This window comes from Eumetopias jubatus, unplaced genomic scaffold (genome assembly GCF_037043125.1).
Source record: "Eumetopias jubatus isolate StellerSeaLion01/CBP00866 unplaced genomic scaffold, mEumJub1_p1.0 scaffold_15, whole genome shotgun sequence".
Classification (NCBI taxonomy): Eukaryota; Metazoa; Chordata; class Mammalia; order Carnivora; family Otariidae; genus Eumetopias; species Eumetopias jubatus.
This window is the reverse complement of record NW_028274821.1, coordinates 46,407,097-46,422,627: the sequence shown is the minus strand read 5'-3', so window position 1 is coordinate 46,422,627 and position 15,531 is coordinate 46,407,097. Positions and strand designations below refer to the sequence as shown.

Below are 15,531 nucleotides of genomic sequence, written 5' to 3'. Positions count from 1 at the left end.
GCTCTCTCTTGCTCTCTCCCCACGCTGTGAGAACACAGCAAGGAGGAAGCTATCTATAAGCCACGAAGAGATCTCTCACCCAAATCCAGCTGGTCAGCACCCTATTCTTTGACTTCCTAGTCTCCAGATGTGTGAAAAATACATTTGTGTTGTTTAAGCCACTCACTCTGTGGTAGTTTAAGGCCAGACCCGCAGTGTAAGACATGCCTCCTCACTTCCTGCCCTAGTAGTGTAGCCCTGCTCTAAAATCTCCTCCAATCTCTTACAACCATCTTCCATATACAAAAATGTGAGGGCACCTCTATGCAGAAAGGTCTTCAATAGCATGCCATTGCCTAGAAGATAAAATCGTAAACTCATTCGTGTGGTATGCAAGACCTTTCATGGTAGACCAGCCTTATCTCCTACACCTTCATCTGTCAACAATATGGCAGATGTTGTCTTCTGAACACATCCTGCCTGCTCTGCTTGCTCATGTGTCTGTGGTTGAGCACAGGCTATTCCACAGCTGGAATGCCTCCCCAACGTCTGGTTTGTATCAGGCAAACTCTTAGGCAGACTTCCTCAAATCAGAACTCATGCCCAACTTCCCTTAACCTGTACTCCCGCTGCCCTTTACATATACTCCCATAGAAGCATTCACCTTATTGGACGCCAGTTACTTAAATTATTTATGTGCATGTCTGGACGTCTCTTGAGGTCACAGAAAGTGTCTTTTTATGTATGTATTCTATAGGGTCTGGCATATAGTAGGTGTTCGAGACTTGAGTTCTACGTACATAAATGGAAAAAAAAAATGCCACAGTGGTAGACCCTTAACTGGTGCTACAAATGTAATGACTTGTTTTTATAACAGATGACAATGGTAGTACATTAATAGTATGATCTCATGGTATTTGATCAAAACACCTTTGGTATCAGTGAAGTAAAAGAGCACACGCACCCTGCTACTGAAAGACCCAATTAAGAGAAGTGAGTGACGTGTTAAAATCTCGTACTCTCCTTACCTCCTTCAGAAGTTCAACACCGTGCTCTAAAAGGTGAATTAAAGATGAGCATTCCCCAGTTATTGTTAAGCTGACTTCGCAGACACACAGCAGCTGAAGGGTCAGCTGGGTAAGCTGAATTTTCCAGAAAACGGGATGACGCAGAAGGCTTAAATATACTTCCTCAATAAACAGCATCACTTCTGTTGTCTGGATCAAATCTTTTACCTGTTTAAAAAAAGTCATTACATGATATTAAAATAATATACAAAACAAAGGATAATTTTAAACTATGTAAGAAGTATTAACAATCTTTTTTTTCTAAACCTATAAAGACTTAAACAGATGAAGACATTTACATGACTCAAAGAGAATTAAACCAGGTATAAACTCTGCCTTATTTTTGTCACTAACCAAAATACAATTTGCTACCATTTTTGTTACTGCTGGCTGACACAAATTCTTTTCATTTATTTTTCTGACTTCTCTGAGTGCAGATTTTTAAGACAAAGTACATCGACCATGCCAACATGTTGAAGGAAATTAATTAAAGTTGGTTTTGCGCTCTCCAAATGAACTCTCCTTTCAATGATTCCAACACAGTTACCTGGAAGAAAAGGGTTAGCATGTTATTCTAATGTACTTACTAAGCCCTTCATCTGGAAGATATTTGCTCAGACAACCTTAACTGACAGCATCATTTCCACACTTGGCAGATGCAATGAAAGACCATATTCAAATGGTAGGGTGTCTTCTCAACAGGCTAATGCATTAGATAGGAAGGACTTGGGTGCTCTTGAAAATCCCAATTCAATTCAAACCCAGCTGTTCCGATCAAAATTCTGGAGTTGGTATTAAGGATATGGTCCTGCTCACAGACACATTGGCATTTACCAGAAATTACAAACAATGAACCATCTGCTTCAATCAGAAGCCTTGTGTCTGTTAAATTCATCAAGAGGAAAGCCTACAGTTGACCAGCTGTACCTTTCACCAATCGTTACCACCATAGTAACCCAAAAGGACTATAAGTTACACAAAGAGAAAAATTAATTCCTTGCAAATAGGAGGAAAAAAAGATATTAAAAGAACAAGAGAGAAGAGATAGAAAATACTAAGTTATAAAAAAATAAATGTGAACCGTCAAGTAGCCAAATTATTTTACTCTTTTTGCAAATCTACAATGGGAAAGGCAAAAGGCCACCAATAAAAGGGATTTATTTTTTTTTTAAGACTTTTTTTATTTATTTGACAGAGACAGAGAGAGAGAGGGAACACAAGCAGGGGGAGTGGGAGAGGGAGAAACAGGCTTCCTGCGGAGCAGGGAGCCCAATGCGGGGCTCGAACCCAAGACCCTGGGATCATGACCTGAGCCGAAGGCAGATGCTTAACGACTGAGCCACGCAGGTGTCCCCAAGAAAAGGGATTTATAACAAGACAAAGCCTCAGGTTTATTGGACAATATATTTCCTTCAATGTATTTTTTGTGCATACCTGAAATTTGCCATAATAAAAAAAATGTGGACAATTCAGCAAGTTAGCATTACAGGCTCTCTAATTGTTAATATTACCAAAATTTTTAGCAATACTTGTGAAGTAATGTTCTATCTTGATGCAGTGATAGATTATGTGCAATGGATAACATGTACAATGACGAGAGTCACAATTAAAAAGAAGGAACTATTTGGACCAAAGTCAAGAGTGAAGTTTAAGGGAGGTAAGTAAAAAACAAACCAATACAAATACAAAATGGAAGAGCATCTGGCATGAAAAGAAACTAGAAATTTCATTAACCATCGTTTCATCATGGGTCAACAGGGTGGCATGGCTATTTCTAAAATAACTTTTTTTTTTAATTGATGAGATTCTATTCACGTGCACATTATGGGTCAGACCACAAATATAGGAGTGTATTCAGCTCTAAAAAGAACATTTCATAATAACACATTCTGAGCGCAAATAAACTAGAAAATTCCTGGCAACGGACAGTTCTGGAAATCCTAGTACAGAAACTGATGAAGGAGAGGAGGGAAGAATGGAAAGGAAGAAAGGGAAAGAAGAGAGAAAGAAAGAACACAAAATAGGATGCAGATGGGCTTTTTTAAAAGCCTATTTTGTTTTGTTCTATGAAGAATGGAAACTAATGGGTAATCTCAAGAAAATGTAGGTCAATTAGAAGTACTTAAAAAAAAAAGGTTGCCTTGCAAAATAGCATGCTTATCACTAAAAATTTAGTCATGGGACGGTTATCTCAGAGTTTAAGAAATACCTGTCATCAATGGGAAAATGGATTACATTCCCACTAAAAATCTGATGCTCAGATTCTTCATACTCTAATAAAGCCAATTTGTTAAGTGATTACATGTATTTAGGTTGCTAGTTCCATTAGTTCCAAATGAGGTATCTATCACCTTTTTTCTTTGCCTATCTCGACTATATTAAGAAGTCACAGATTCCCCAAAATATCTCACAGAGCTCACTTGTAGAAGTTATTTAGGCTTATAAATATAGGTTCATGAGGATGAAGGCAAACATCCACCAAAGAACACAGAACTGGGTAATGCAAGCATGAGGTGGGAAAAGCGTACCCCAGTTCAAGATGTTCTGCCTATACACTGCTTTATTGCCCACACAAAACAAAAGCTTTGGAAAAACCACAGGAGAATTCATTTTAATTAACTTTTCTCTGCCTTGATTACAGGAAAGTCTATTTATGAGTCACAGAGGAAAGATTCACTCTAGTCACTCTTTGCTAACACAAAGTTAAAACAGGTCATCTGTGACATCAAGTGATCACTCTGAAAAATATTCACAGATTCCCTCCATCAGCTAAGCAGAATGGCGCTCAGATTCTAGGCAAATGAGAAAGCTCGACGATGAGGACAGCCTGATAAATTAATCACTACACTAACATCACAACCCACTGGCAACTGGCATTTTTTTTTTAAATCTGCAGTTATAGAGACATTAGCTCATATTTCTTTCTCCCTTGAACTTCCTAGGCATTTTATCCATACCTGTTAAACATCTTTTACCCATCTACTTCGAATTATGAGAATTTATATACTTGTCTTAACTCCCTTCCTAGACCGTGGGCTTCTCAGGAGCAGAAAACATCAGGGTCACCGTGTACGTTGTAAAGAGACATGTGGAAACTGGAATCTAGCCAGCACTCAGCTGGTCAAGCCCTGCATCTCCAGGGCTGTATCTACCCAGAGGCACACCTTTTTCTAATTTGTAAAAGATTTTTCTAATCTTGTAACTCTCTTGTGTCTAACACAAAGAGAAACTCAACTCAAAATTCTTTACCCTGAGAAGTCTTCCTTGAACAGAAAGTTTGCATTTTTACTAATCCTAAAATGGATTATGTTGACTTATAGGTCTGTGAACTTGGTTAACATGCTATGTGTAAATGTTAAATCTAGATTTGGTTCCTTCCTCATCTCCAAAAGCCTGTGAGCGTTTCTGGAACCAGGCTGGTATCAGATTTGCAAATCACATAGGTTCTACTCTATGCATGACGATAACAACCAACAGTTATTGATGCTGCTGTTGTATCAGTGAAGGAGGACGAGGGGCCTTACCTGCAAACACGGAACCATGTCACAACACAGCTGAAGTATCTGTTGTTCCAAGACTGATGGTTGCTCTGGGTCACCAAGAGCCCGGGGTTGAAGAAAGACTTTGAGCAGCATTAGTCGCAATTTGGCATATTCTTGCAACTGGGATGGTTCGCAATATAAATACCATAGAAATGGTGCCATTATTTGGATACATGAAACTTCTGACCTGCAAATCATCCATGCATACATAAGCCAGTCACCAAGTTAAACAGGGTACCAAGCAGTAATTGTCAAACATCACTTATAGTTCATGACACACTAGGATACATGGAATGTAACTTGTTTTTGTGATTCAATTCTACCATGACCTACCTGGATCCATGCCAAGCAGGTCTTTGTGTCCTGGGGGAAATGACAACACCTGGAGCCCACAAGCCAGAAGCCCAGGACTACGAGAACCTCTACTTGCACACTAAAATAGCCTCTGCATCTGCAGGACCAGGCTTTGGTGAACATCAAAATGATCCTAGAACCTTTTTGGAATTGCAGATGTCAGGATGCACTCTCCAGGAATAGGACATGGGCATGCATTTTTGGAAAAACTCTATAGATGAAGTTTTATGTAAAACAAAACCATACAGACATACCAAGAAGCCTATATGAACAGTTAACATTTACTTGTCAAATGGTTAACACACGTGGTGTCCAAGCTATTGCACTTTATGCCTTTCAACTCATGTCATCCTCATCACAACCCTACGGAATAAAATCATCCTGTTACGCAGATGCAGAAATGAAAGCAGAGAGAGGTAAAGTAATTTGCCAAGTCCTTCCTCTTAAGCTCTTCCCACTCAAAGTGGGAAGGCTTTACAAATCTTTCTTATCTATTTAGATTTCAATATATCTCAATAACTCCACACCCAAAGTGCCCTCTTTAATACCCATCACCAGGCTAACCCATCCCCCCACCCCCCCTCCCCTCTAGAACCCTCAGTTTGTTTTTCAGAGTCCATCGTCTCTCATGGTCCGTCAGCCCTCCGATTTACCCCCCTTCATTCTTCCCCTCCTGCTATCTTCTCCTTTTTTTTTCCTTAACGTATATTGCATTATTTGTTTCAGAGGTAGAGGTCTGTGATTCAACAGTCTTGCACAATTCACAGCGCTCACCATAGCACATACCCTCCCCAGTGTCTATCACCCAGCCACCCCATCCCTCCCACACCCCCACCACTCCAGCAACCCTCAGTTTGTTTCCTGAGATTAAGAATTGCTTATATCAGTGAGGTCATATGATACATGTCTTTTTCTGATTGACTTACTTCACTCAGCATAACACCCTCCAGTTCCATCCACATCGTTGCAAATGGCAAGATCTCATTCCTTTTGATGGCTGCATAATATTCCAGTTCTCTCCTTTAAAATGACTCCCTGAGGGCCTTCCCTAGCCTAAGGCAGATCCCCATTATGTGCTTCCACAGGACAATGAATATATTGTCATTATTTACTTAATATCTCTATCTCAGCCCAGACTGTAAGCCAAATGACAGCATGGATTTCTGTTAACTGCTGTTATCACCAAGAATGACATACCAGGCCTCCCAAGGGACGTTCAATTACTAAATTAATCGATTCAATTATACTTAGAGTTTTACAATTAGCGTGGATCAGATATAATTTTACTGTTTCATATTTATTATAAATAACTATGAGATAAGATACAAAGGTGAACAGGCATTATCTATTCTTTTTTTTTTTTAAGATTTTTATTTATCTGACAGAGAGAGACAGTGAAAGAGGGAACACAAGCAGGGGGAGTGGGAGAGAGAGAAGCAGGCTTCCTGCTGAGCAGGGAGCCTGATGCGGGGCTCGATCTCAGGACTCTGGGATCATGACCCGAGCTGAAGGCAGACGCTTAACGACTGAGCCACCCAGGTGCCCCAACATTATCTATCCTTAAGAGGCATACAGGCTAGGGGGTGCCTGGGTGGCTCAGTCGGTTAAGCTCAGGTTTTGGCTCAGGTCGTGATCTCAGGGTCATGGGATCAAGCACGGAGCCTGCTTGGGATTTTCTCTCTCCTTCTCTCTCTCTCCCCCTGCTTGCACAAGCTCTCTCTCTCTGTCTCAAATAAGTAAATCTTTAAAAAAAAAAAAAAAAAAGAGGCATACATTTAACAGTAGCAATCAGCTGTGTTCCTGGACTAGAGGACAGAAAGTGAAAACTTCTAAAAGAAAGGTATAAAGCACAATACTTCAATACTTCATGGAGGAAACACTATTTGAATTATGCTTGACAAATGTAATTTTCTAATACTATACATTACACAGCAATGTGATTTCAAAACACCATTAACCTTAATAAAAATTTTAAAGTTACCAAACTGATAAGATTTATTTATTCACTGATTCTCTTGGCAAAATTTACTGAGTACCTACAACATCCCCTTCACGCTTCTACGTGCTAGAAACAAAGCAAGAAACAAGAATACTCATTATGATGGAGCTCACAAGCTGGAGGAATTTTTTCCTTATGAAATAAATATTTACACAATCTACAAAAAACTTCTGAGGACTTCTGAGTTCATAATTATTACTGAAACATGCCTTTATCACACCATCCATTTTAGGAAACCAAAAAAATCTTCAAAGATCAAGCAAGCAGACAATGTATGTATAGGTTAGAATATGAAGTTTCCAGAAGAGAGATTTAAGAAACATTGTTTCCCCATCTCTAATAATGCATTCCCCAAAGAATAAATACTAACCAGGTATCAAGAACATCCACAAATAGCTTATCAGTTTTCTCCTACTTTGAGATGCTGAGTGCAAACTGCAAGGTTCATAAAGAAACATATTTCCAAGACGCTATTATTGTTTGACATCACGAACATAATGCTAAGCTTCTTTAGGACAACATACTGTTTAAAAATCTCCCTGGCTTGGTGCCTGGGTGGCTCAGTCGGTTAAGTACCTGCCTTCGGCTCAGGTCATGATCCCAGAGTCCTGAGACAGAACCCCATGTCAGGCTGTCTGCTCAGTGGGGAGCCTGCTTCTCCCTCTCCCTCTGCCTGCCACTCCCCCTGCTTGTGCTTTCTCCATCTCTCTGTCAGATGAATAAATAAAATCTTTAAAATAAATAAATGAATAAAAAATTAAAAATTAAAATCTCCTTGGCTTAATCTGTCCTGATTTTAGATTTTGTATTTCCTACATGGTATCTGATGACTGTCATTTCAGTGGGGTATAAATTGACAGATCTGAAGGAGAAAAGAAATATAATAAAACAGACAACCTGAAATCCCAAAGTGATTAAGAATGTTTAAAAACATAACTAATTGTGCATGTATCTATCTACACACAAGTCTTTATGTTCACGGAAGGAGAAGTGAGAGGGGAAAGCTCAGAATGAGAGTCAAGAAACTGAGGCTTGGGGGCGCCTGGGTGGCTCAGTCGTTAAGCGTCTGCCTTCGGCTCAGGTCATCATCCCAGGGTCCTGGGATCGAGCCCCACATCGGGCTCCCTGATCCGTGGGAAGCCTGCTTCTCCCTCTCCCACTCCCCCTGCTTGTGTTCCCTCTCTCCCTGTGTCTCTGTCAAATAAATAAATGAAATCTTTAAAAAAAAAAAAAAGAAACAGGCTTCAGGCCCATCTCAACCACTAACTAACCATGTGACCTTGAGAAAGTCTTTGGGTATTGCTCTCCTTCATTCCTTCATCTGAGATATTATGCGTGAGACTAGATAAACTTAAAGTACCAGGCCTAGACACAATGATGTCATTGGCAATTTATGCAATTCTCAGGTCTTAACGTCGCAGGCCTTCTATAAATGAATGCAGAATTTAATTAGAAAATAATGCCGAAAAAAACTAGCATGAAGATAAACTGCCATGTCAGGACATTTACATACTATTAAAAATGAACCCAGCTAATCAACAATTCCTAACACAGGAAGAACCAGAATACAAGCTCTCTTCACAACATTTTGCCTTCTTCCCCTAGTTGTGAATCGCTATTTATATTCTTAGTAAATTAAATCACCAACCTTCCTTCATTACCTTCCAAACAGCTAAAGTTACTAAGTACTAAGTTACTAAGCTAACTTGCTCTAAAATTAAATTTCAGGAAACTAATGGTCTGCTGAAAAATGCAAACCAGAAATATCAATTTCATTCTGCAAAGAATAACCCCATAGTACAAAAGTAGAAACGAGGCAACTGAAATTATTCTTAGCAAATAAATTTAATATAGAACTTCCGAAAGGCTCTAGATATCATAATCTAACATGTGAGAACTTGAATGAAAAGAGTCAATAGAAGCTTATCAGTGAAAAAACCCAAGTCAATTAATAATCTTTTTTACCTCATGAATATCTGGACATATTTCATTAGGAGAACTACTTCCAAATCCCAATTTAGTACTCCTTTGAAATGAAGATAACCAAAAGGTAATTAATTACATGATGGCTAACTCAAGAATTGGAAAAGAAAGATACTCTCAAGGATTACCCTAAAAACAAGCTTAATAATAAATTTGGCACAACAGCAACAGAATCTTTTATGAAATATCCTTATCTATTTAACAAGAGTGAGAAATTTCATTTAAAAAGATGTATTTAGGGCGCCTGGGTGGCTCAGTTGGTTAAGCGACAGCCTTCGGCTCAGGTCATGATCCTGGAGTCCCGGGATCGAGTCCCGCATCGGGCTCCCTGCTCAGCAGGGAGTCTGCTTCTCCCTCTGACCCTTCCCCCTCTCATGCTCTCTCTCTCTCTCTCTCAAATAAATAAAAAAAAATCTTTAAAAAAATGTATTTATAAGTTTGTTATTTTTACGTTCTGACAAAGATGAACAGACTTATTTAGGAAATATTAATATCTTACCTTGGAAAATGCAATCTAGGTGACGGAAAAGAGGACAGTGATGTTTATGTTGAGCTATCATCCAAATGTCACATTAATTTTTCTCACCGGCAGATGATCCAAGGTTCCCTATGTCTATTAAAACTTCCTGTGGCAGTACACTGTGCCTAGAAATCCCATCTAACATTGAAGTCATGGACTTAGAAATGGTGTTCTAAGAAACTGTAATGAATAGGACACTGTAAGACCTTCAAGAGCAAGGAAATATGAATGTAGTTGGTATGGTGAATGTAACTCAGGCATTGGATTATCTCGGACAATTGCATCCTATCATGACCTTGCATGATGGTACTAAGTAGGCAGTGATATTTTTATATTAGAAGGCCCTCTGCAACCCACCTCATCTACATAAATTCAGTATTTATAGAGCACCTGGAAATGCGCCAAGCTTTATTAATACAAAGACTAATGAGACACGGTGCTGCCCTCAGAAAGTTTTCCCAGAGAGGAATTATAATACAATGAAGTACAATAATGTTACAAATCACAGCTGAAAGTTACTGAGACCACATAAAAGAGACACTTCATTCAGCTTGGTAAGCGAGGACTTTCGAGCAGAGAGATTTAAAATAGAGAAATGAGTCAGGAAAGAGTTGGGGTAAAATTCAAGAGTAAGGGAGGTACTGATAAGCAAAAGCACAGAGGTAAGGGAACAGCATGGCTTTCTGTGTGGAACCAAAAGCAAGTCCGAGTACTGCTGAATACACCATTCATAAATTAGTAAGTCAAGAGAAAACTGGGGAAATAGACTGAAACTGTGTGAGAAAGAGAGCCTAGCATAACAAACTCGATTTTACCCTCTAGCCCAGGGATTTTCCAACTATTCTGGAAGCCACACTATTGTTTGCCAGTAGAAAGCTGCCATAAGATATCAACATGTAAGTTCTATAGAAAGAGCCAACGAGGTAGAGGGCAGTCCCCATGCTCAGCCCACACTATGCAAGTGCAGTTTTAAAACCACAATTGTGTTAACTTAAGCAAGGGAGTGATACAATAAAATTTACTCTCGAGGCGCCTGGGTGGCTCAGTTGGTTGAGCGACTGCCTTCGGCTCAGGTCATGATCCTGGAGTCCCGGGATCGAGTCCCGCATCGGGCTCCCTGCTCAGCGGGGAGTCTGCTTCTCCCTCTGACCCTGCCCCCTCTCATGCTCTCTCTCTTTCATTCTCTCTCTCAAATAAATAAATAAAATCTTTTAAAAAAAAAACAAGAGAGTAAATTTTATTTTACTTTTTTTTTTTTTTTTTTTTTAAAGAAAGCACAAGAGCGGGGAGGGTCAGAGGGAGAAACAGACTCCCCACTGAGCAGGCAGCCCAATGCGGGACTCAATCCCGGGACTCCAGGATCATGACCTGAGCCGAAGGCAGTCACTCAACCAACTGAGCCACCCAGGCACTCTTTTTTTTTTTTTTTTAAGATTTATTTATTTGAGAGAGAGGGAGAGTGCATGTGCACAAAGAGGGAGAGAAAGAAGGAGAAGCAGACTCCCCGCTGAGCAGGGAGCCTGACATGGGGCTCCCTCCCAGGACCCTGGGATCATGACCTGAGCCAAAGGCAGACCTTAAATGACTGAGCCACCCAGGCATCCCAAGATTTACTCTCTTGACATAACACCCTGATGGATGTTTAGAGAATTGCTCTGAGCAGGGCAGGATTGGAGGCAGAGATGTCAATGAGGAACAGTGGCAAAAGCCACAGCAAGAGATGAGGATATGCGCCAGCGTCATGGCAGTAAGAATGGAAGAAAGGGGGGAGTTTTTGAGGACCATCAGAACGCCCCAGTGAAGCTAAACTGAGCCCATGTGTGGCGGTATTACTTGATCCCAATTGGCAGGTTTCTAATGGAGAGATCACTCACTACTCAATTCCCAGGAGGAAGAAGCTATCTTTTCTATGTATTGTGTAGTAGCTTACCTAGTATTTCTAGTCAACTTTCCTAACTAACCAATGCTTAACATTTTTTTTAAAGATTTTATTTATTTGAGAGAGAGAGAGAGAGAGCATGAGCGGGGAGGAGGGGCAGAGAGAGAGGAAGAAGCAGACTCCCCACTGAGCAGGAAGGTCTTAACTTCTTTAATAGCTTTTCTCATATCCAATATTTCAACCATCAGTTAGATCTGGTAGGGTTTTGTTTTGTTTTGTTTTGTTTTGCCTCTTAAAAACACTACTATATTCTGTTCTAAAACAACATAGTCAAAGTAGCTTTAAAAAAAAAAGAAAAAAAAAGCTCTAAAATGAGCATATGCCATTCCATCTCCCTCATTTATTTTATTTTACATTACCTTTCAGGGCATTGCTGGAAAAAAGCCGTCAGCTGCTGCAAAAGTACTGGCCAGCAATCAGGTCTGTGTTCAAGCATAGTGATCAAAGGCTGAGGATGATTTCTGAAAAGCACAGAAAGTCACATTGGAAACTGTTGTTTAGGGACTAGAAATTCTCAATATCCAAATAGAGCAACAAGGGCCAATGCCATCTAGAAACTTTTTTCTAGGATTCAAAACTATCATTTGTTGCAGAGCTGGGTCATTAGAACTAATATTTTTTTCCTTTACCTACCTGTTTTGCAGAAAAGAGAATCAACTCTGAGTCTTAGGGATCCAAATTTGAGCACAAACTTGGCCACACAATAACTCTGGGACTTTGGTCAAGCTATTGAATCCAGGACTCGGTCATATCCATCTCCTTGGGTTTCTCTATTCCTGGAAATCTTGGGCCATCTCCCCCTCCTCTCTTTCCAAACCTGGAAGGTTCTATTTCCTCTAACATTGCCCCAACTTATACGCACTCTCTCCTTCTCTGTTCCTACTTACCCCCTGTTCTTCTCAGGTATGGCTCCATTCCTCCAGCATATTTAAGATAAGGAAAAAGAAAACATTTCTCCCATCTCAAAATAAACTCTTTAAACTGAAAATTCTTAAAATTTCTATTGAACAAGAATGAGAAATTTTATTTGGGCTACATCCATTAAGATACCTAAAGAGACTACAAAACATAAGATCTGAAATCTGCAAGATTCTCAAATAATGAGGTTTAAGGAAAAAAAAACCCACAAAAAAAGGTTATTTTAAATAGTTCAAAAAGCCTATTAGAAATAGTAAGTTCATTAGCTTTTTAAACTATGAAGTACTATACAAAACTTTTAGTTATTATTGATATGGCTTTTTCCTCCAAAAAAATTAATAAAACAATTAAAAAAAACCCTTTCCTTTTTTACATAAAAGGAATCATATACATAATACTCTTTAATCTCAAATTTTAACCCTACAATGTATCTCTAGCAAGGTTTAAAAAAAAAAATCAAGCCATCAATTAAACCCAAATGACTTTTTTTTTTTTTAAGACTGTCTTCTTGGTGATTCTCAAAGGTTAGTATCAACATCACCTGGGAACTTGTTAGAAATGCCAATGGAGGGGGCGCCTGGGTGGCTCAGTCCTTAAGCGTCAGCCTTAGGCTCAGGTCATGATCCCAGGGTCCTGGGATCAAGTCCCACATCGGGCTCCCTCCTCGGGCAGGGGGAAGCCCACTTCTCCCTCTCCCACTCCCCCTGCTTGTGTTCCTGCTCTCACTGTGTCTCTCTCTGCCAAATAAATACAATCTTTAAAAAAAAAAAAAATGCAAATGGATTAGCAGGCCCCAGCCCAGATCTAATAGCCCTCCAGACAATTCTGAGGCCCTGCTATAAAGCAGTGGTTCTCAATCCTGGTAGCATGTTTGATTCATCTGTGGAGCTCTTTTAAAAATACCAAAAATACCGACACCCCCCCCAAAAAAAACAAAAACAACAAACGATACCCAGGCCTCAATTATATTGGGGTTGCTAGGAGTGGGGCACAGGCATTAGTCATTTTTAAAAACTCTTCCAGCAGTTCTAACATGTTGCCAGGGCTGAGAACCACTACAAGGAAAAAAGCCCCAGAAGAGGGAGGTGAAGAGTCAGCAAGTTTTCGGAAGTCTCGCTCCTCTTAAACAGCAAAGTATGGCAGGTCCGTCACACGGAAACTCTGGAGTGAAGCATGGCTCTGCCACAACTCCACAGTTCCCTCATATTAGAACACCATCTCTTGACGGGCTCCTCAACCTCACCTAATCTATCACGCGCTAGCGTCACTTCCTAGCAGCCTCCCGTTTGTCACAGCACAGGCTATTTCTGACTGATCAGATGACTGCCATTGCTAAGGGATCGCTCCAACGCTTTCTGCCAACACTCAAAAACCCTATCAAAATCCTATTTCCAAATCCCAAACTCGCTGGCACTTAAACCTACCTAGAATTGCTTCTGCTCTAGTTGCCATAGATGTTAACAAACAAATGTTCCAAATCCTGACAGTCTCCCAGGAATGTCACACCAGCCAAACTTCTAAGGTTGAGAGTTCAGTAGGTCATGTTCCAGTAGACATGAATAAAAAGGAAAGAACAGCACCTGCAATCATTTTAGGTATGGGTTTGGCTCCTGCCAAGCACCATATTGAAATGAGGAGCATCACATAGGACCATCCATTAATACTCCACCTAACGGTGGCATTTATGACTATTTAAGAAGAATATCCAACAAGTTATCATGTCATTATGTATTATCACACATTGTGTGTGATCATAAAGCACTTAAGTGCTTTTCAATACTCTTCCCTTATAAGTTATTCCTTCCTCCATCTCGATCCTCACTCTCCACAAAAAAATGAAGTATCTATTTATTGTTTGGGTGGGGGTTTTTTTTTCTATCTACAGTTTAAAATTTTTGTCCAAATTAAATCGGGTCAACAGAAATAAGAGGTAGTAATTTTAAAGTAGGATCGGGGCACCTGGGGGGCTCAGTCGGTTAAGCGGCTGCCTTCGGCTCAGGTCGTGAGCCCAAGCCCCACGTCCAGCTCCCTGCTCGGTGGAGAGCCTGCTTCTCCCTCTCCCTCTGCCTGCCACTCTGCCTACTTGTTCTCTCTCTCTCTCTCTCTCTCTAATAAATAAATAAAATCTTAAAAAATAAATAAATAAAATAAAGTAGGATCAGGAATGCTGCACATATGGCCAATGTAACTTAGCTTCTACTACACTGGAATTGTGGAAACCACTCTAGCTTTGTTGCATGAAGCTAAAGGCCTGTTTTGCTAGCCATTGGATTCAGCAAAGTCTATTTAGTATCTCAGACTTAAACACTAAAGATGAGATGAAGTAGAAGATAGGAGAATAGGGATTATCCAGATTAATTACTGATTTAGACATCTGGATAATTAACTTTTCCAAAGAATTTATTATGTCTGATCCAAGTGCAAATATTGCAGAGAATAATATACAATATTGATTCCAAGAAGCTCTCTTGAGGCAGAAGGGAAGTCCAAAATAAGAACACTGAATCTTACTAGTGATTAACATTTGATTATAATATTTTACTATTTCAACTGAATACAACCTAAAATCAATTATAATTGCCAAAATTTTGTTTTAATACTTTGAGCATAATGAAGCAACGAGCTAAATTCTCCCTTGTGAATCACAAATTGGTGTGCAAATACAAATCTAGAAAGCTTTATGCTTACTAGGATGAATGCATTTTCTAATTCAATATACTTTATGGTGCAACTGCCATGCATGAAGTTTTCTCAATCTTTGCACTACTGCTATTTGGGGTCAGAGAATTATTTTGGGGGTTGTCCAATGCAATGAAGGATATTTAGCAGCATTCCTGGCCTCTACCCACAAGATGCTAATAGCATCCAATATAGTTATGACAATCAAAAATGTCTCCAGACATTACCAAGTGTCCCCTAGGGGGCAAAACTGCCCCTGGTTAAGAACCATTGCGTTACTGTAAAATGACAAGCACTTACGAGAGGCACAAAACTGATCAAACCATGGTACCATTCCAGAGCTATTAAAAAAAAAAAAAAAAGACTATGATTCCACCTCTACCCTTCCTTACACTGAACCAAAAGCAATCAATCATACTCAAATGTCTAAGTTTCTAATGGAAATATAGTCATCAAATATTAACATTAGGTGTGCAAGAGTAACACAATACAGCAGAAACTCCAGAATTTTACATGGAAAACTCATGGAAAATTATTCTTTTGCAAAATAT

The 15,531-nt window shown here is 39.6% G+C and overlaps 1 protein-coding gene across 2 annotated transcripts in view; it reads right to left on the bottom strand.

Annotated features, from left to right (window-relative positions):
- The window catches only part of FOCAD (focadhesin), a 309,970-nt gene that overhangs the window by 231,666 nt on the left and 62,773 nt on the right, over window positions 1-15,531 (bottom strand). For both annotated transcript variants that reach the window (XM_028107273.1, XM_028107274.2), the window contains exons 6-8: window positions 11,743-11,844; window positions 4,571-4,775; window positions 1,008-1,214 (exon numbers count right to left, since the gene is read on the bottom strand). In XM_028107273.1, the coding sequence (XP_027963074.1) occupies window positions 1,008-1,214; window positions 4,571-4,775; window positions 11,743-11,844 (514 nt within the window). The remainder of the gene's footprint in view (window positions 1-1,007; window positions 1,215-4,570; window positions 4,776-11,742; window positions 11,845-15,531) is intronic.